Source organism: Asterias amurensis, chromosome 15 (genome assembly GCF_032118995.1).
Source record: "Asterias amurensis chromosome 15, ASM3211899v1".
Lineage (NCBI taxonomy): Eukaryota > Metazoa > Echinodermata > Asteroidea > Forcipulatida > Asteriidae > Asterias > Asterias amurensis.
Window position 1 is genome coordinate 4,459,005 of NC_092662.1, and position 21,197 is coordinate 4,480,201.

General features: G+C 46.6%; 1 protein-coding gene across 1 annotated transcript in view; it reads left to right on the forward strand.

Moving 5' to 3' along the window:
* The window catches only part of LOC139948381 (uncharacterized), a 103,423-nt gene that overhangs the window by 22,311 nt on the left and 59,915 nt on the right, over positions 1–21,197 (forward strand). The window contains exons 3-23 of the mRNA XM_071946522.1: positions 799–885; positions 1,021–1,152; positions 1,485–1,655; positions 1,987–2,172; positions 2,505–2,705; positions 3,039–3,224; positions 3,556–3,756; positions 4,089–4,289; positions 4,623–4,808; positions 5,140–5,340; positions 5,673–5,813; positions 6,039–7,852; positions 7,940–8,671; positions 10,955–10,967; positions 11,941–12,069; positions 12,397–13,115; positions 13,209–13,817; positions 18,752–18,968; positions 19,053–19,282; positions 19,814–19,951; positions 20,285–20,752. Coding sequence (XP_071802623.1) covers positions 799–885; positions 1,021–1,152; positions 1,485–1,655; positions 1,987–2,172; positions 2,505–2,705; positions 3,039–3,224; positions 3,556–3,756; positions 4,089–4,289; positions 4,623–4,808; positions 5,140–5,340; positions 5,673–5,813; positions 6,039–7,852; positions 7,940–8,671; positions 10,955–10,967; positions 11,941–12,069; positions 12,397–13,115; positions 13,209–13,817; positions 18,752–18,968; positions 19,053–19,282; positions 19,814–19,951; positions 20,285–20,752 — 6,962 coding nt within the window. The remainder of the gene's footprint in view (positions 1–798; positions 886–1,020; positions 1,153–1,484; positions 1,656–1,986; positions 2,173–2,504; positions 2,706–3,038; positions 3,225–3,555; positions 3,757–4,088; positions 4,290–4,622; positions 4,809–5,139; positions 5,341–5,672; positions 5,814–6,038; positions 7,853–7,939; positions 8,672–10,954; positions 10,968–11,940; positions 12,070–12,396; positions 13,116–13,208; positions 13,818–18,751; positions 18,969–19,052; positions 19,283–19,813; positions 19,952–20,284; positions 20,753–21,197) is intronic.

The following is a 21,197-nucleotide window of genomic DNA, read 5'->3' on the forward strand; positions in this document are numbered from 1 at the left end:
ATCTTTTTCGTCAATTACTCGTTAATAATTTTGTAAAAACAAAAAAATTAATTTGGTTTGGTAAGTTACTTTTAGACGGCTGGAAGTAAACCTAGCCCGGAAGGTCACATGATTGTTTGTACCACATTTTGGTAAGAACAATCACGCGACCTCTGTTTTTGTATTAAAGTGCTCAAAAACGACCAAATTTGATGATTTTTGTAAGGACTGTTCTTTTTCATTCCTAGAAGACCGTTGAATTCATTTCTTAGTCTATTTTGTAGCCCAAATAACCCAATTCGGCCGGTGTGCCCCTTTAATGCCACGTGTCACTTATCCAACCATAATGAGGCCAAAATACATTTATTTAAGAATGTCATTTTCTAATTCCTAACATAAACAGTAGTGACAATATCCACACCAGCTCCATCAACAGTTGAAGCAGCTGAAGCAGCAACAGCTACGACTGAAGCAGCAACAACAGTGGCTGCAACCAGTGAAGCAGCATCCTGCCTTTACTGACTTTCAGAGCTCTATTCAATCCTTAGTGCTAGTAATGTCATCCTTCAAGGGCTCTTACTATGTAACCCATGCCCCAAGTAACTCTTAAGTCTGTCTGAACGTCCCCCCAAAACACAATGAAAGTATATATGGCTTTTCGTCTTGATGTACCTTTTGTTTCAACACCATTGATGTTCAGGATTCCGGTGAACTGTGACATTAAGAACCTAAAAAAGAAGAAGCAGGGTTTAGATATTTTATAAAGTAAGTTAAATTACGTCTTTTTCTTTCCCCCAACATTAACTTTCACCAAAGTAGCAACCACAGTGACGACTGAAGCAACAACCACTGATGTGCCAACCACTGATGGGCCAACCACTGATGTAACTCAAACAACGCTTACAGGTGAGAGTGGGTTTTAAAGAACAAATTTATTGCCACAGGTTATGAATCTTGGTGTAGCACATCATGAAAGAAGTATTTATACCTTTGTCAGAAAAAGATATGTGGCTTGTAATCTTGATGTATATTTCACCACAGATGTGCCAAGCACTGTTGTGACAACCACTGATGTGCCAACCCCTGATGTGACAACCACTGATGTGCCAACCCCTGATATGACAACCACTGATATGCCGACCACTGATGTAACTTCAACAACGTCGTCTCCAGGTGAGAGTTGGTTTTAAAGTACAAACACCTTCTCTTTTATGATAAGAGTCCATCTTAAGATTTGGCACTTAAAAGTCAATGAAGTTATGATAAATTGTCTTATTCATGGACACCGGTGCAGCGCCAAGAATCAAACCCACTCAGGCAATACCATTACTTAAGTCTGGTGCATCAGACAGCTTGACCAAGACTGATTATAAGATGTGTTATCAATGCAACATGAGCCCAAAATAATGGTTTAGACTGTCCAAAAGTTCCCTGCTGACAAAATGGGAAATACAAGAAATTGCAAAGATATGTAGCTTATAATCTTGATTTATATTTCACCACAGTACCAACCACTGTTGTGACAACCACTGAAGTGCCAACTGAAGTGCCAACCACTGTCTTGACAACCACTGAAGTGCCAACCCCTGATGTGACAACCACTGATGTGCCAACTCCTGATATGACAACCACTGATATGCCGACCACTGATGTAACTTCAACAACGTCGCCTGCAGGTGAGAGTGGGTTTTAAAGTACAAACACCTTCTCTTTTATGATAAGAATCCATCTTAAGATTTGGCACTTCAAAGTCAATGAAGTTATGATAAAGTGTCTTATTCATGACACCGGTGCAGCGCCAAGAATCAAACCACTCAGGCAATACCATTACTTAAGTCTGGTGCATCAGACAGCTTGACCGTGACTGATTATAAGATGCTTTATTAATGCAACATGAGCCCAAAATAACGGTTTAGACTGTCGGAAAGTTCCCTGCTAACAAAATTCGGAAATACTAGAAATTGCAAAGATATGTAGCTTATAATCTTGATTTATATTTCACCACAGTACCAACCACTGTCGTGACAACCACTGAAGTGCCAACTGAAGTGCCAACCACTGTCGTGACAACCACTGAAGTGCCAACCCCTGATGTGACAACCCCTGATGTACCAACCCCTGATGGGACAACCACTGATGTGACAACCACTGATGTGACAACCACTGATGTAACTTCAACAATGTCGTCTCCAGGTGAGAGTGGGTTTTAAAGTACAAACACCTTCTCTTTTATGATAAGAGTCCATCTTAAGATTTGGCACTTAAAAGTCAATGAAGTTATGATAAAGTGTCTTATTCATGGACACCGGTGCAGCCCCAAGAATCGAACCCACTCAGGCAATACCATTACTTGAGTTTGGTGCATGAGACAGCTTGACCATGACTGATTATAAGATGTGTTATCAATGCAACATGAGCCCAAAATAATTGTTTAGACTGTCCGAAAGTTCCCTGCTGACAAAATGGGAAATACAAGAAATTGCAAAGATATGTAGCTTATAATCTTGATTTATATTTCACCACAGTACCAACCACTGTTGTGACAACCACTGAAGTGCCAACTGAAGTGCCAACCACTGTCGTGACAACCACTGAAGTGCCAACCCCTGATGTGACAACCACTGATGTGCCAACCCCTGATGGGACAACCACTGATGTACCAACCCCTGATGGGACAACCACTGATGTGACAACCACTGATGTAACTTCAACAACGTCGTCTCCAGGTGAGAGTGGGTTTTAAAGTACAAACACCTTCTCTTTTATGATAAGAGTCCATCTTAAGATTTGGCACTAAAAAGTCAAAGAAGTTATGATAAAGTGTCTTATTCATGGACACTAGTGCAGCGCCAAGAATCGAACCCACTCAGGCAATACCATTACTTGAGTTTGGTGCATGAGACAGCTTGACCGTGACTGATTATAAGATGCTTTATTAATGCAACATGAGCCCAAACTAACGGTTTAGACTGTCGGAAAGTTCCCTGCTAACAAAATTCGGAAATACTAGAAATTGCAAAGATATGTAGCTTATAATCTTGATTTATATTTCACCACAGTACCAACCACTGTCGTGACAACCACTGAAGTGCCAACTGAAGTGCCAACCACTGTCGTGACAACCACTGAAGTGCCAACCCCTGATGTGACAACCCCTGATGTACCAACCCCTGATGGGACAACCACTGATGTGACAACCACTGATGTGACAACCACTGATGTAACTTCAACAATGTCGTCTCCAGGTGAGAGTGGGTTTTAAAGTACAAACGCCTTCTCTTTTATGATAAGAATCCATCTTAAGATTTGGCACTTAAAAGTCAATGAAGTTATGATAAAGTGTCTTATTCATGGACACCGGTGCAGCCCCAAGAATCGAACCCACTCAGGCAATACCATACTTGAGTTTGGTGCATGAGACAGCTTGACCATGACTGATTATAAGATGTGTTATCAATGCAACATGAGCCCAAAATAATTGTTTAGACTGTCCGAAAGTTCCCTGCTGACAAAATGGGAAATACAAAAAATTGCAAAGATATGTAGCTTATAATCTTTATTTATATTTCACCACAGTACCAACCACTGTTGTGACAACCACTGAAGTGCCAACTGAAGTGCCAACCACTGTTGTGACAACCACTGAAGTGCCAACCCCTGATGTGACAACCACTGATGTGCCAACCCCTGATGGGACAACCACTGATGTACCAACCCCTGATGGGACAACCACTGATGTGACAACCACTGATGTAACTTCAACAACGTCGTCTCCAGGTGAGAGTGGGTTTTAAAGTACAAACACCTTCTCTTTTATGATAAGAGTCCATCTTAAGATTTGGCACTAAAAAGTCAAAGAAGTTATGATAAAGTGTCTTATTCATGGACACCGGTGCAGCCCCAAGAATCGAACCCACTCAGGCAATACCATTACTTGAGTTTGGTGCATGAGACAGCTTGACCATGACTGATTATAAGATGTGTTATCAATGCAACATGAGCCCAAAATAATTGTTTAGACTGTCCGAAAGTTCCCTGCTGACAAAATGGGAAATACAAGAAATTGCAAAGATATGTAGCTTATAATCTTGATTTATATTTCACCACAGTACCAACCACTGTTGTGACAACCACTGAAGTGCCAACTGAAGTGCCAACCACTGTCGTGACAACCACTGAAGTGCCAACCCCTGATGTGACAACCACTGATGTGCCAACCCCTGATGGGACAACCACTGATGTACCAACCCCTGATGGGACAACCACTGATGTGACAACCACTGATGTAACTTCAACAACGTCGTCTCCAGGTGAGAGTGGGTTTTAAAGTACAAACACCTTCTCTTTTATGATAAGAGTCCATCTTAAGATTTGGCACTAAAAAGTCAAAGAAGTTATGATAAAGTGTCTTATTCATGGACACTGGTGCAGCGCCAAGAATCGAACCCACTCAGGCAATACCATTACTTGAGTTTGGTGCATGAGACAGCTTGACCGTGACTGATTATAAGATGCTTTATTAATGCAACATGAGCCCAAACTAACGGTTTAGACTGTCGGAAAGTTCCCTGCTAACAAAATTCGGAAATACTAGAAATTGCAAAGATATGTAGCTTATAATCTTGATTTATATTTCACCACAGTACCAACCACTGTCGTGACAACCACTGAAGTGCCAACTGAAGTGCCAACCACTGTCGTGACAACCACTGAAGTGCCAACCCCTGATGTGACAACCCCTGATGTACCAACCCCTGATGGGACAACCACTGATGTGACAACCACTGATGTGACAACCACTGATGTAACTTCAACAATGTCGTCTCCAGGTGAGAGTGGGTTTTAAAGTACAAACGCCTTCTCTTTTATGATAAGAATCCATCTTAAGATTTGGCACTTAAAAGTCAATGAAGTTATGATAAAGTGTCTTATTCATGGACACCGGTGCAGCCCCAAGAATCGAACCCACTCAGGCAATACCATACTTGAGTTTGGTGCATGAGACAGCTTGACCATGACTGATTATAAGATGTGTTATCAATGCAACATGAGCCCAAAATAATTGTTTAGACTGTCCGAAAGTTCCCTGCTGACAAAATGGGAAATACAAAAAATTGCAAAGATATGTAGCTTATAATCTTTATTTATATTTCACCACAGTACCAACCACTGTTGTGACAACCACTGAAGTGCCAACTGAAGTGCCAACCACTGTTGTGACAACCACTGAAGTGCCAACCCCTGATGTGACAACCACTGATGTGCCAACCCCTGATGGGACAACCACTGATGTACCAACCCCTGATGGGACAACCACTGATGTGACAACCACTGATGTAACTTCAACAACGTCGTCTCCAGGTGAGAGTGGGTTTTAAAGTACAAACACCTTCTCTTTTATGATAAGAGTCCATCTTAAGATTTGGCACTAAAAAGTCAAAGAAGTTATGATAAAGTGTCTTATTCATGGACAACGGTGCAGTGCCAAGAATCGAACCCACTCAGGCAATACCATTACTTGAGTCTGGTGCATGAGACAGCTTGACCGTGACTGATTATAAGATGTGTTATCAATGCAACATGAGCCAAAAATAATTGTTTAGACTGTCAGAAAGTTCCCTACTGACAAAATGGGAAATACAAGAAATTGCAAAGATATGTAGCTTATAATCTTGATTTATATTTCACCACAGTACCAACCACTGTCGTGACAACCACTGAAGTGCCCACTGAAGTGCCAACCACTGTCGTGACAACCACTGATGTGCCAACCCCTGATCTGACAACCACTGATGTGCCAACCACTGATATAACTTCAACAGTATCGCCTACAGGTGAGAGTGGGTTTTAAAGTTAAAAAGGTGTCAATTTATTGCAACAGGTCATGAATCTAGGTGAAACTCACATTGATTGAAGTATTTCCACCTTTTTCAGAATTTTTTTTCTCATCTGTTACTCTGCTCTTTTGTTGTGTAATTGGTTTGTTAGAGAGGGTGTTTATGTGTAAAACAAAACAAAAAACACCAAATGTTAACTCAAATATTAATAAATCACCACAGATGTACAAAGCACTGTCTTGACAACCATTGATGTCACCACCACTGATGTGACTCAAACAATGACTGAAGTGCCAACCACTGATGGGCCAACCACTGTTGTGCCAACCACTGATGTACCAACCACTAATGTGCCAACCACTGATGGGCCAACCACTGATGGGCCAACCACTGTTGTGCCAACCACTGATGTACCAACCACTGTCGTGACAACCACTGAAGTGCCCACTGATATGCCATCCACTGAAGTGCCAACCACTGATGGGCCAACCACTGATGTGCCAACCACTGATGTGCCAACCACTAATGTGCCAACCACTGATGGGCCAACCACTGATGGGCCAACCACTGTTGTGCCAACCACTGATGTACCAACCACTGTCGTGACAACCACTGAAGTGCCCACTGATATGCCATCCACTGAAGTGCCAACCACTGATGGGCCAACCACTGATGGGCCAACCACTGATGTGCAAACCACTGATGTACCAACCACTGATGGGCCAACCACTGTTGTGCCAACCACTGATGTACCAACCAATGTCGTGACAACCACTGAAATGCCCACTGATATGCCATCCACTGAAGTGCCAACCACTGATGGGCCAACCACTGATGGGCCAACCACTGTTGTGCCAACAACTGATGTGCCAACCACTGATGTGCCAACCACTGATGGGCCAACCACTGATGGGCCAACCACTGTTGTGCCAACAACTGATGTACCAACCACTGTCGTGACAACCACTGAAGTGCCCACTGATATGCCATCCACTGAAGTGCCAACCACTGATGTACCAACCACTGTCTTGACAACCACTGAAGTGCCCACTGATATGCCATCCACTGAAGTGCCAACCACTGATGGGCCAACCACTGATGGGCCAACCACTGTTGTGCCATCCACTGATGTACCAACCACTGTCGTGACAACCACTGAAGTGCCCACTGATATGCCATCCACTGAAGTGCCAACCACTGATGGGCCAACCACTGATGGGCAAACCACTGATGGGCCAACCACTGTTGTGCCAACCACTGATGGGCCAACCACTGTTGTGCCAACCACTGATGTACCAACCACTGTCGTGACAACCACTGAAGTGCCCACAGATATGCCATCCACTGAAGTGCCAACCACTGATGGGCCAACCACTGATGGGCCAACCACTGTTGTGCCAACCACTGTTGTGCCAACCACTGATGGGCCAACCACTGATGGGCCAACCACTGATGTGCCAACCACTGATGTACCAACCACTGTCTTGACAACCACTGAAGTGCCCACTGATATGCCATCCACTGAAGTGCCAACCACTGATGTGCCAACCACTGATGTGCCAACCACTGATGTGCCAACCACTGATGGGCCAACCACTGATGGGCCAACCACTGATGTACCAACCACTGTCTTGACAACCACTGAAGTGCCCACTGATATGCCATCCACTGAAGTGCCAACCACTGATGTGCCAACCACTGATGTGCCAACCACTGATGGGCCAACCACTGATGTACCAACCACTGTCTTGACAACCACTGAAGTGCCCACTGATATGCCATCCACTGAAGTGCCAACCACAGATGTGCCAACCACTGATGTGCCAACCACTGATGGGCCAACCACTGTTGGGCCAACCACTGTTGTGCCAACCACTGATGTACCAACTACTGTCGTGACAACCACTGAAGTGCCCACTGATATGCCATCCACTGAAGTGCCAACCACTGATGGGCCAACCACTGAAGTGCCAACCACTGATGGGCCAACCACTGATGGGCCAACCACTGATGTGCCAACCACTGATGTACCAACCACTGATGGGCCAACCACTGTTGTCCCAACCACTGATGTACCAACCACTGTCGTGACAACCACTGAAGTGCCCACTGATATGCCATCCACTGAAGTGCCAACCACTGATGGGCCAACCACTGATGTGCCAACAACTGATGTGCCAACCACTGATGTGCCAACCACTGATGGGCCAACCACTGATGGGCCAACCACTGTTGTGCCAACAACTGATGTACCAACCACTGTCGTGACAACCACTGATGGGCCAACCACTGATGTACCAACCACTGATATGCCATCCACTGAAGTGCCAACCACTGATGTGCCAACCACTGATGTGCCAACCACTGATGTGCCAACCACTGATGGGCCAACCACTGATGGGCCAACCACTGTTGTGCCATCCACTGATGTACCAACCACTGTCGTGACAACCACTGAAATGCCCACTGATATGCCATCCACTGTAGCGCCAACCACTGATGGGCCAACCACTGATGGGCCAACCACTGATGTGCCAACCACTGATGGGCCAACCACTGTTGTGCCAACCACTGATGTACCAACCACTGTCGTGACAACCACTGAAGTGCCCACTGATATGCCATCCACTGATGGGCCAACCACTGTTGTGCCAACCACTGTTGTGCCAACCACTGATGGGCCAACCACTGATGGGCCAACCACTGATGGGCCAACCACTGTTGTGCCAACCACTGTTGTGCCAACCACTGATGGGCCAACCACTGATGGGCCAACCACTGATGTGCCAACCACTGATGTACCAACCACTGTCTTGACAACAACTGAAGTGCCCACTGATATGCCATCCACTGAAGTGCCAACCACTGATGTGCCAACCACTGATGTGCCAACCACTGATGTGCCAACCACTGATGGGCCAACCACTGTTGTGCCAACAACTGATGTACCAACCACTGTCGTGACAACCACTGAAGTGCCCACTGATATGCCATCCACTGAAGTGCCAACCACTGATGGGCCAACCACTGACGGGCCAACCACTGTTGTGCCAACCACTGATGTACCAACCACTGTCATGACAACCACTGAAGTGCCCACCGATATGCCATCCACTGAAGTGCCAATCACTGATGGGCCAACCACTGATGTGCCAACCACTGATGTGCCAACCACTGATGGGCCAACCACTGATGGGCCAACCACTGTTGTGCCAACCACTGATGTACCAACCACTGTTGTGACAACCACTGAAATGCCCACTGATATGCCATCCACTGAAGTGCCAACCACTGATGGGCCAACCACTGATGGGCCAACCACTGATGTGCCAAGCACTGATGTACCAACCACTGATGGGCCAACCACTGTTGTGCCAACCACTGATGTACCAACCACTGTCGTGACAACCACTGAAGTGCCCACTGATATGCCATCCACTGAAGTGCCAACCACTGATGGGCCAACCACTGATGGGGCAACCACTGATGTGCCAACCACTGATGTGCCAACCACTGACGTGCCAACCACTGATGGGCCAACCACTGATGGGCCAACCACTGTTGTGCCAACCACTGATGTACCAACCACTGTCGTGACAACCACTGAAGTGCCCACTGATATGCCATCCACTGAAGTGCCAACCACTGAAGTGCCATCCACTGATATGCCAACCACTGATATGACAACCACTGATATGCCGACCACTGATGTAACTTCAACAACGTCGCCTCCAGGTGAGAGTGGGTTTTAAAGTACAAACACCTTCTCTTTTATGATAAGAGTCCATCTTAAGATTTGCCACTTAAAAGTCAAAGAAGTTATGATAAAGTGTCTTAATCATGGACACCGGTGAAGCGCCAAGAATCGAGCCCACTCAGGCATTACCATTACTTGAGTTTGGTGCATGAGACAGCTTGACCGTGACTGATTATAAGATGTGTTATCAATGCAACATGAGCCTAAAATAACGGTTCAGACGGTCGGAAAGTTCCCTGCTGACAAAACATGAAATACAAGAAATTGCAAAGATATGTAGCTTATAATCTTGATTTATATTTCACCACAGTACCAACCACTGTCATGACAACCACTGAAGTGCCAACCCCTGATATGACAACCACTGATATGCCGACCACTGATGTAACTTCAACAACGTCGCCTCCAGGTGAGAGTGGGTTTTAAAGTAGAAACACCTTCACTTTTATGATAAGAGTCCATCTTAAGATTTGGCAATTAAAAGTCAAAGAAGTTATGATAAAGTGTCTTATTCATGGACACCGGTGCAGCGCCAAGAATCGAACCCGACACTCAGGCAATACCATTACTTGAGTCTGGTGCATGAGACAGCTTGACCGTGACTGATTATAAGATGTGCTATCAATGCAACATGAGCCCAAAACAACTATTTAGACTGTCGGGAAAGTTCCCTGCTGACGAAATGGAAAATACAATAAATTGGAATGTTGGAATCTTGATGTATATTTCACCACAGATGTGCCAACCACTGTCGTGACAACCACTGAAGTGCCAACCCCTGATGTGACAACCACTGATATGCCGACCACTGATGTAACTTCAACAACGTCGCCTCCAGGTGAGAGTGGGTTTTAAAGTACAATCACCTTCCCTTTTATGAAAAGAGTCTATCTTAAGATTTGCCACCTAAATGTCAAAGAAATTATGATAAAGTATCTTATTCATGGACACCAGTGCAGCTGCCAAGATTCAAACCCACTCTTGCAATACCATTACTTGAGTCTGGTGCATGAGACAGCTTGACCATGGCTGATTATAAGATGTGTTATCAATGCAACTCATGATCAAAATAACTTTTTAAACTGTCGAGAAAGTTCTGTGTTGACAAAATGGAAAATAAAATAAATTGCAAAGATTTGTAGCTTGTAATCTTGATGTAAATTTTACCACAGATGTACCAAGCACTGTCGTGACAACCACTGAAGTGCCAACCCCTGATGTGACAACCACTGATGTGCCAACCCCTGATGGGACAACCACTGATGTGCCAACCCCTGATCTGACAACCACTGATATGCCAACCACTGATATAACTTCAACAGTATCGCCTACAGGTGAGAGTGGGTATTAAAGTTAAAAAGGTGTCAATTTATTGCAACAGGTCATGAATCTAGGTGAAACTCACATTGTTTGAAGTATTTCCACCTTTTTCAGAAAATGTTATCTCATCTGTTACTCTGCTCTTTTGTTGTGTAATTGATTTGTTAGAGAGGGTTTTTTATGTGTAAAACAAAACAAAAAACACCAAATGTTAACTCAAATATTAATAAATCACCACAGATGTACAAAGCACTGTCTTGACAACCATTGATGTCACCACCACTGATGTGACTCAAACAATGACTGAAGTGCCAACCACTGATGGGCCAACCACTGTTGTGCCAACCACTGGTGTACCAACCACTGTCGTGACAACCACTGAAGTGCCCACTGATATGCCATCCACTGAAGTGCAAACCACTGATGGGCCAACCACTGATGGGCCAACCACTGATGTGCCAACCACTGATGTGCCAACCACTGATGGGCCAACCACTGATGGGCCAACCACTGTTGTGCCAACCACTGATGTACCAACCACTGTCGTGACAACCACTGAAGTGCCCACTGATATGCCGTCCAGTGAAGTGCCAACCACTGATGGGCCAACCACTGATGGGCCAACCACTGATGTGCCAACCACTGATGTGCCAACCACTGATGTGCCAACCACTGATGGGCCAACCACTGATGGGCAAACCACTGTTGTGCCAACAACTGATGTACCAACCACTGTCGTGACAACCACTGAAGTGCCCACTGATATGCCGTCCACTGAAGTGCCAACCACTGATGGGCCAACACCTGATGGGCCAACCACTGATGGGCCAACCACTGATGTGCCAACAACTGATGTGCCAACCACTGATGTGCCAACCACTGATGGGCCAACCACTGATGGGCCAACCACTGTTGTGCCAACAACTGATGTACCAACCACTGTCGTGACAACCACTGAAGTGCCCACTGATATGCCATCCACTGAAGTGCCAACCACTGATGGGCCAACCACTGATGTACCAACCACTGTCTTGACAACCACTGAAGTGCCCACTGATATGCCATCCACTGAAGTGCCAACCACTGATGTGCCAACCACTGATGTGCCAACCACTGATGTGCCAACCACTGATGGGCCAACCACTGATGGGCCAACCACTGTTGTGTCATCCACTGGTGTACCAACCACTGTCGTGACAACCACTGAAGTGCCCACTGATATGCCATCCACTGAAGTGCCAACCACTGATGGACCAACCACTGATGGGCCAACCACTGTTGTGCCAACCACTGTTGTGCCAACCACTGATGGGACAACCACTGATGGGCCAACCACTGATGTGCCAACCACTGATGTACCAACCACTGTCTTGACAACCACTGAAGTGCCCACTGATATGCCCTCCACTGAAGTGCCAACCACTGATGTGCCAACCACTGATGGGCCAACCACTGATGGGCCAACCACTGATGTACCAACCACTGTCTTGACAACCACTGAAGTGCCCACTGATATGCCATCCACTGAAGTGCCAACCACAGATGTGCCAACCACTGATGTGCCAACCACTGATGGGCCAACCACTGATGGGCCAACCACTGATGTGCCAACCACTGATGTACCAACCACTGTCGTGACAACCACTGAAGTGCCCACTGATATGCCATCCACTGAAGTGCCAACCACTGATGGGCCAACCACTGATGGGCCATCCACTGATGTGCCAACCACTGATGTGCCAACCACTGATGTGCCAACCACTGATGGGCCAACCACTGATGGGCCTACCACTGTTGTGCCAACCACTGATGTACCAACCACTGTCGTGACAACCACTGAAGTGCCCACTGATATGCCATCCACTGAAGTGCCAACCACTGATGTACCAACCACTGTCTTGACATCCACTGAAGTGCCAACCACTGATGTGCCAACCACTGATGTGCCAACCACTGATGTGCCAACCACTGATGGGCCAACCACTGATGGGCCAACCACTGTTGTGCCATCCACTGATGTACCAACCACTGTCGTGACAACCACTGAAGTGCCCACTGATATGCCATCCACTGAAGTGCCAACCACTGATGGGCCAACCACTGATGGGCCAACCACTGATGTGCCAACCACTGATGGGCCAACCACTGTTGTGCCAACAACTGATGTACCAACCACTGTCGTGACAACCACTGAAGTGACCACTGATATGCCATCCACTGAAGTGCCAACCACTGATGGGCCAACCACTGATGGGCCAACCATTGTTGTGCCAACCACTGTTGTGCCAACCACTGATGTACCAACCACTGTCATGACAACCACTGAAGTGCCCACCGATATGCCATCCACTGAAGTGCCAACCACTGATGGGCCAACCACTGATGTGCCAACCACTGATGTGCCAACCACTGATGGGCCAACCACTGATGGGCCAACCACTGTTGTGCCAACCACTGATGTACCAACCACTGTCGTGACAACCACTGAAATGCCCACTGATATGCCATCCACTGAAGTGCCAACCACTGATGGGCCAACCACTGATGGGCCAACCACTGATGTGCCAACCACTGATGTACCAACCACTGATGGGCCAACCACTATTGTGCCAACCACTGATGTACCAACCACTGTCGTGACAACCACTGAAGTGCCCACTGATATGCCAACCACTGAAGTGCCAACCACTGATGGGCCAACCACTGATGGGCCAACCACTGATGTGCCAACCACTGATGGGCCAACCACTGATGTGCCAACCACTGATGGGCCAACCACTGATGGGCCAACCACTGTTGTGCCAACCACTGATGTACCAACCACTGTCGTGACAACCACTGAAGTGCCCACTGATATGCCAACCACTGAAGTGCCAACCACTGAAGTGCCAACCACTGATGGGCCAACCACTGATGTGCCAACCACTGATGGGCCAACCACTGTTGTGCCAACCACTGATGTACCAACCACTGTCGTGACAACCACTGAAGTGCCCACTGATATGCCATCCACTGAAGTGCCAACCACTGATGGGCCAACCACTGATGGGCCAACCACTGATGTGCCAACCACTGATGTACCAACCACTGATGGGCCAACCACTATTGTGCCAACCACTGATGTACCAACCACTGTCGTGACAACCACTGAAGTGCCCACTGATATGCCAACCACTGAAGTGCCAACCACTGATGGGCCAACCACTGATGGGCCAACCACTGATGTGCCAACCACTGATGGGCCAACCACTGATGTGCCAACCACTGATGGGCCAACCACTGATGGGCCAACCACTGTTGTGCCAACCACTGATGTACCAACCACTGTCGTGACAACCACTGAAGTGCCCACTGATATGCCAACCACTGAAGTGCCAACCACTGAAGTGCCAACCACTGATGGGCCAACCACTGATGTGCCAACCACTGATGGGCCAACCACTGTTGTGCCAACCACTGATGTACCAACCACTGTCGTGACAACCACTGAAGTGCCCACTGATATGCCATCCACTGAAGTGCCAACCACTGAAGTGCCCACTGAAGTGCCATCCACTGATATGCCAACCACTGATGTGACAACCACTCTTGTGCCAATCACTGATGTAACTTCAACAACAGCGCCTCTAGGTGAGAGTGGGTTTTAAAGTACAAACACCTTCTCTTTTATGATAAGAGTCCATCTTAAGATTTGGCACTTAAAAGTCAAAGTGTCTTATTCATGGACACCGGTGCAGCGCAAAGAATCGAACCCACTCAGGCAATACCATTACTTGAGTCTGGTGCATGAGACAGCTTGACCGTGACTGATTATAAGATGTGTTATCAATGCAACATGAGCCCAAAATAACGGTTTAGACTGTCGGAAAGTTCCCTGCTGACAAAATGGGAAATACAAGAAATTGCAAAGATATGTAGCTTATAATCTTTATTTATATTTCACCACAGTACCAACCACTGTCGTGACAACCACTGAAGTGCCCACTGAAGTGCCAACCACTGTCGTGATAACCACTGAAGTGCCAACCCCTGATGTGACAACCACTGATGTGCCAACCCCTGATGTACCAACCACTGTCATGACAACCACTGAAGTGCCCACCGATATGCCATCCACTGAAGTGCCAACCACTGATGGGCCAACCACTGATGTGCCAACCACTGATATGCCGACCACTGATGTAACTTCAACAACGTCGCCTCCAGGTGAGAGTGGGTTTTAAAGTACAAACACCTTCTCTTTTATGATAAGAGTCCATCTTAAGATTTGGCACTTAAAAGTCAAAGAAGTTATGATAAAGTGTCTTATTCATGGACACCGGTGCAGCGCCAAGAATCGAACCCGACACTCAGGCAATACCATTACTTGAGTCTCGTGCATGAGACAGCTTGACCGTGACTGATTGTAAGATGTGCTATCAATGCAACATGAGCCCAAAACAACTATTTAGACTGTCGGTAAAGTTCCCTGCTGACGAAATGGAAAATACAATAAATTGGAATGTTGGAATCTTGATGTGTATTTCACCACAGATGTGCCAACCACTGTCGTGACAACCACTGAAGTGCCAACCCCTGATGTGACAACCACTGATATGCCGACCACTGATGTAACTTCAACAACGTCGCCTCCAGGTGAGAGTGGGTTTTAAAGTACAATCACCTTCCCTTTTATGCAAAGAGTCTATCTTAAGATTTGCCACCTAAACGTCAAAGAAATTATGATAAAGTATCTTATTCATGGACACCAGTGCAGCTGCCAAGATTCGAACCCACTCTTGCAATACCATTACTTGAGTCTGGTGCATAAGACAGCTTGACCATGGCTGATTATAAGATGTGTTATCAATGCAACTCAAGATCAAAATAACTTTTTAAACTGTCGAGAAAGTTCTGTGTTGACAAAATGGAAAACTAAAATAAATTGCAAAGATATGTAGCTTGTAATCTTGATGTATATTTCACCATAGATGTACCAAGCACTGTCGTGACAACCACTGAAGTGCCAACCCCTGATGTGACAACCACTGATGTGCCAACCCCTGATGGGACAACCACTGATGTGCCAACCCCTGATATGACAACCACTGAAGTGCCAACCCCTGATGTGACAACCACTGATGTGCCAACCCCTGATGTGACAACCACTGATGTGCCAACCCCTGATCTGACAACCACTGATATGCCAACCCCTGATGGGACAACCACTGATGTGCCAACCCCTGATATGACAACCACTGAAGTGCCAACCCCTGATGTGACAACCACTGATGTGCCAACCCCTGATGTGACAACCACTGAAGTGCCAACCCCTGATGGGACAACCACTGATGTGCCAACCCCTGATCTGACATCCACTGATATAACTTCAACAGTATCGCCTACAGGTGAGAGTGGGTTTTAAAGTTAAAAATGTGTCAATTTATTGCAACAGGTCATGAATCTAAGATGTGTTATCAATGCAACTCAAGATCAAAATAACTTTTTAAACTGTCGAGAAAGTTCTGTGTTGACAAAATGGAAAACTAAAATAAATTGCACAGATATGTAGCTTGTAATCTTGATGTATATTTCACCATAGATGTACCAAGCACTGTCGTGACAACCACTGAAGTGCCAACCCCTGATGTGACAACCACTGATGTGCCAACCCCTGATGGGACAACCACTGATGTGCCAACCCCTGATATGACAACCACTGAAGTGCCAACCCCTGATGTGACAACCACTGATGTGCCAACCCCTGATGTGACAACCACTGATGTGCCAACCCCTGATATGACAACCACTGATGTGCCAACCCCTGATGTGACAACCACTGATGTGCCAACCCCTGATGGGACAACCACTGATGTGCCAACCCCTGATCTGACAACCACTGATGTGCCAACCCCTGATGGGACAACCACTGATGTGCCAACCCCTGATATGACAACCACTGAAGTGCCAACCCCTGATGTGACAACCACTGATGTGCCAACCCCTGATGTGACAACCACTGAAGTGCCAACCCCTGATGGGACAACCACTGATGTGCCAACCCCTGATCTGACATCCACTGATATAACTTCAACAGTATCGCCTACAGGTGAGAGTGGGTTTTAAAGTTAAAAATGTGTCAATTTATTGCAACAGGTCATGAATCTAAGATGTGTTATTAATGCAACTCAAGATCAAAATAACTTTTTAAACTGTCGAGAAAGTTCTGTGTTGACAAAATGGAAAACTAAAATAAATTGCAAAGATATGTAGCTTGTAATCTTGATGTATATTTCACCATAGATGTACCAAGCACTGTCGTGACAACCACTGAAGTGCCAACCCCTGATGTGACAACCACTGATGTGCCAACCCCTGATGGGACAACCACTGATGTGCCAACCCCTGATATGACAACCACTGAAGTGCCAACCCCTGATGTGACAACCACTGATGTGCCAACCCCTGATGTGACAACCACTGATGTGCCAACCCCTGATATGACAACCACTGATGTGCCAACCCCTGATGTGACAACCACTGATGTGCCAACCCCTGATCTGACATCCACTGATATAACTTCAACAGTATCGCCTACAGGTGAGAGTGGGTTTTAAAGTAAAAAATGTGTCAATTTATTGCAACAGGTCATGAATCTAAGATGTGTTATTAATGCAACTCAAGATCAAAATAACTTTTTAAACTGTCGAGAAAGTTCTGTGTTGACAAAATGGAAAACTAAAATAAATTGCAAAGATATGTAGCTTGTAATCTTGATGTATATTTCACCATAGATGTACCAAGCACTGTCGTGACAACCACTGAAGTGCCAACCCCTGATGTGACAACCACTGATGTGCCAACCCCTGATGGGACAACCACTGATGTGCCAACCCCTGATATGACAACCACTGAAGTGCCAACCCCTGATGTGACAACCACTGATGTGCCAACCCCTGATGTGACAACCACTGATGTGCCAACCCCTGATATGACAACCACTGATGTGCCAACCCCTGATGTGACAACCACTGATGTGCCAACCCCTGATCTGACATCCACTGATATAACTTCAACAGTATCGCCTACAGGTGAGAGTGGGTTTTAAAGTTAAAAATGTGTCAATTTATTGCAACAGGTCATGAATCTAGGTGAAACTCACATTGATTGAAGTATTTCTACCTTTGCCAGAATTTTTTTTTTCATCTGTTACCGTTCTTTTGTTGTGCAATTTGTTAGAGAGGGTGTTTATGTGTAAAACAAAACAAAAAACACCAAATGTTAACTCAAAGTTTAATAAATCACCACAGATGTACAAAACACTGTCTTGACAACCATTGATGTCACCACCATTGATGTGACTCAAACAATGACTGCAACCACTGAAACAACAACAACAGTTGTTGCAACCACTGAAGCAGCAACAACAAGGGAAGCAACTACTGTAACAGCAACAACAGGGGCTGCAACCACTGAAGCAGCAACAACAGTGGTTGCAACCACTGACGTCAAAACAACCGAGGCTGCAACCACTGAAACAGCAACAACAGTGGCTGCAACCACTGATGCAGCAACAACAGAGGCTGCAACCACTGAAACAGCAACAACAAGAAAAGCAACCACTGAAACAGCAACAACAGGGGCTGCAACTACTGAAGCAGCAACAACAGTGGCTGCAACCACTGAAACAGCAACAACAGAGGCTGCAACCACTGAAACAGCAACAACAGTCGATGAAACCACTGATGCAGTAACAACAGGGGTTGCCACCACTGAAACAGCAACAACAGGGGTGGCAACCACTGAAGCAGCAACAACAGTGGTTGCAACCACTGAAGCAGCAACAACAGTGGTTGCAACCACTGAAACAGCAACAACAGAGGCTGCAACCACTGAAACAGCAACAACAGACACTGAAACCACTGAAGCAGTAACAACAGAGGCAGCAACCACTGAATCAGCAACAACAGTGGTTGCAACCACTGAAGCAGCAACAACAGGGTCAGCCACCACTGAAGCAGCAACAACAGGGGCTGCAACCACTGAAACAGCAATGACAGAGGCAGCAACCACTGAAGCACCAACCACAGAGGCAAGTACAACAGCAGCAGCAACAACAGTGGTTGCAACCACTGAAGCAGCAACAACTGGGGCAGCAACCACTGAAACATCAACAACAGGGGATGCAACCACTGAAACAGCAACAACAGGGGCTGCAACCACTCAAACAGCAACAACAGAGGCAGCAACCACTGAATTAGCAACAACAGTGGTTGCAACCACTGAAGCAGCAACAACAGGGGCTGCAACCACTCAAACAGCAACAACAAACACTGAAACCACTGAAGCAGTAACAACAGGGGCGGCAACCACTGAAGCAGCAACAACAGTCGATGAAACCACTGATGCAGTAACAACAGGGGCTGCCACCACTGAAACAGCAACAACAGGGGTGGCAACCACTGAAGCAGCAACAACAGTGGTTGCAACCACTGAAGCAGCAACAACAGAGGCTGCAACCACTGAAACAGCAACAACAGTGGCTACAAATACTGAAACAGCAACAACAGGGGCTGCAACCACTGAAACAGCAACAACAGGGGCGGCAACGACTGAAGCAGTAACAACAGTTGTTGCAACCACTGAAGCAGCAACAATGGTGGTTTCAACCACTGATGCAGCAACAACAGAGGCTGCAACCACTGAAACAGCAACAACAAGAAAAGCAACCACTGAAACAGCAACAACAGGGGCTGCAACCACTGAAACAGCAACAATAGGGGCAGCAACCACTGAAACAGCAACAACAGGGGCAGCAACGACTGATGCAGTAACAACAGGGGCTGCCACCACTGAAACAGCAACAACAGGGGTGGCAACCACTGAAGCAGCAACAACAGTGGTTGCAACCACTGAAGCAGCAACAACAGAGGCTGCAACCACTGAAACAGCAACAACAGTGGCTACAACCACTGATGCAGCAACAACAGAGGCTGCAACCACTGAAACAGCAACAACAAGAAAAGCAACCACTGAAACAGCAACAACAGGGGCTGCAACTACTGAAGCAGCAACAAGAGTGGCTGCAACCACTGAAACAGCAACAACAGAGGCTGCAACCACTGAAACAGCAACAACAGTCGATGAAACCACTGATGCAGTAACAACAGGGGTTGCCACCACTGAAACAGCAACAACAGGGGTGGCAACCACTGAAGCAGCAACAACAGTGGTTGCAACCACTGAAGCAGCAACAACAGAGGCTGCAACCACTGAAACAGCAACAACAGTGGCTACAAGTACTGAAACAGCAACAACAGTGGTTGCAACCACTGAAACAGCAACAACAGAGGCTGCAACCACTGAAACAGCAACAACAGACACTGAAACCACTGAAGCAGTAACAACAGAGGCAGCAACCACTGAATCAGCAACAACAGTGGTTGCAACCACTGAAGCAGCAACAACAGGGTCAGCCACCACTGAAGCAGCAACAACAGGGGCTGCAACCACTGAAACAGCAATGACAGAGGCAGCAACCACTGAAGCACCAACCACAGAGGCAAGTACAACAGCAGCAGCAACAACAGTGGTTGCAACCACTAAAGCAGCAACAACTGGGGCAGCAACCACTGAAATATCAACAACAGGGGATGCAACCACTGAAACAGCAACAACAGGGGCTGCAACCACTCAAACAGCAACAACAGAGGCAGCAACCACTGAATTAGCAACAACAGTGGTTGCAACCACTGAAGCAGCAACAACAGGGGCTGCAACCACTCAAACAGCAACAACAGACACTGAAACCACTGAAGCAGTAACAACAGGGGCGGCAACCACTGAAGCAGCAACAACAGTCGATGAAACCACTGATGCAGTAACAACAGGGGCTGCCACCACTGAAACAGCAACAACAGGGGTGGCAACCACTGAAGCAGCAACAACAGTGGTTGCAACCACTGAAGCAGCAACAACAGAGGCTGCAACCACTGAAACAGCAACAACAGTGGCTACAAATACTGAAACAGCAACAACAGGGGCTGCAACCACTGAATCAGCAACAACAGTGGTTGCAACCACTGAAGCAGCAACAACAGTCGATGAAACCACTGATGCAGTAACAACAGGGGCTGCTACCACTGAAACAGCAATAACAGGGGTGGCAACCACTGAAGCAGTAACAACAGGGGCTGCAACTACTGAAGCAGCAACAACAGTGGCTGCAACCACTGAAACAGCAACAACAGGGGCAGCAATGACTGAAGCAGCAACAACAGTGGTTGCAACTACTGAAGCAGCAACAATGGTGGTTTCAACCACTG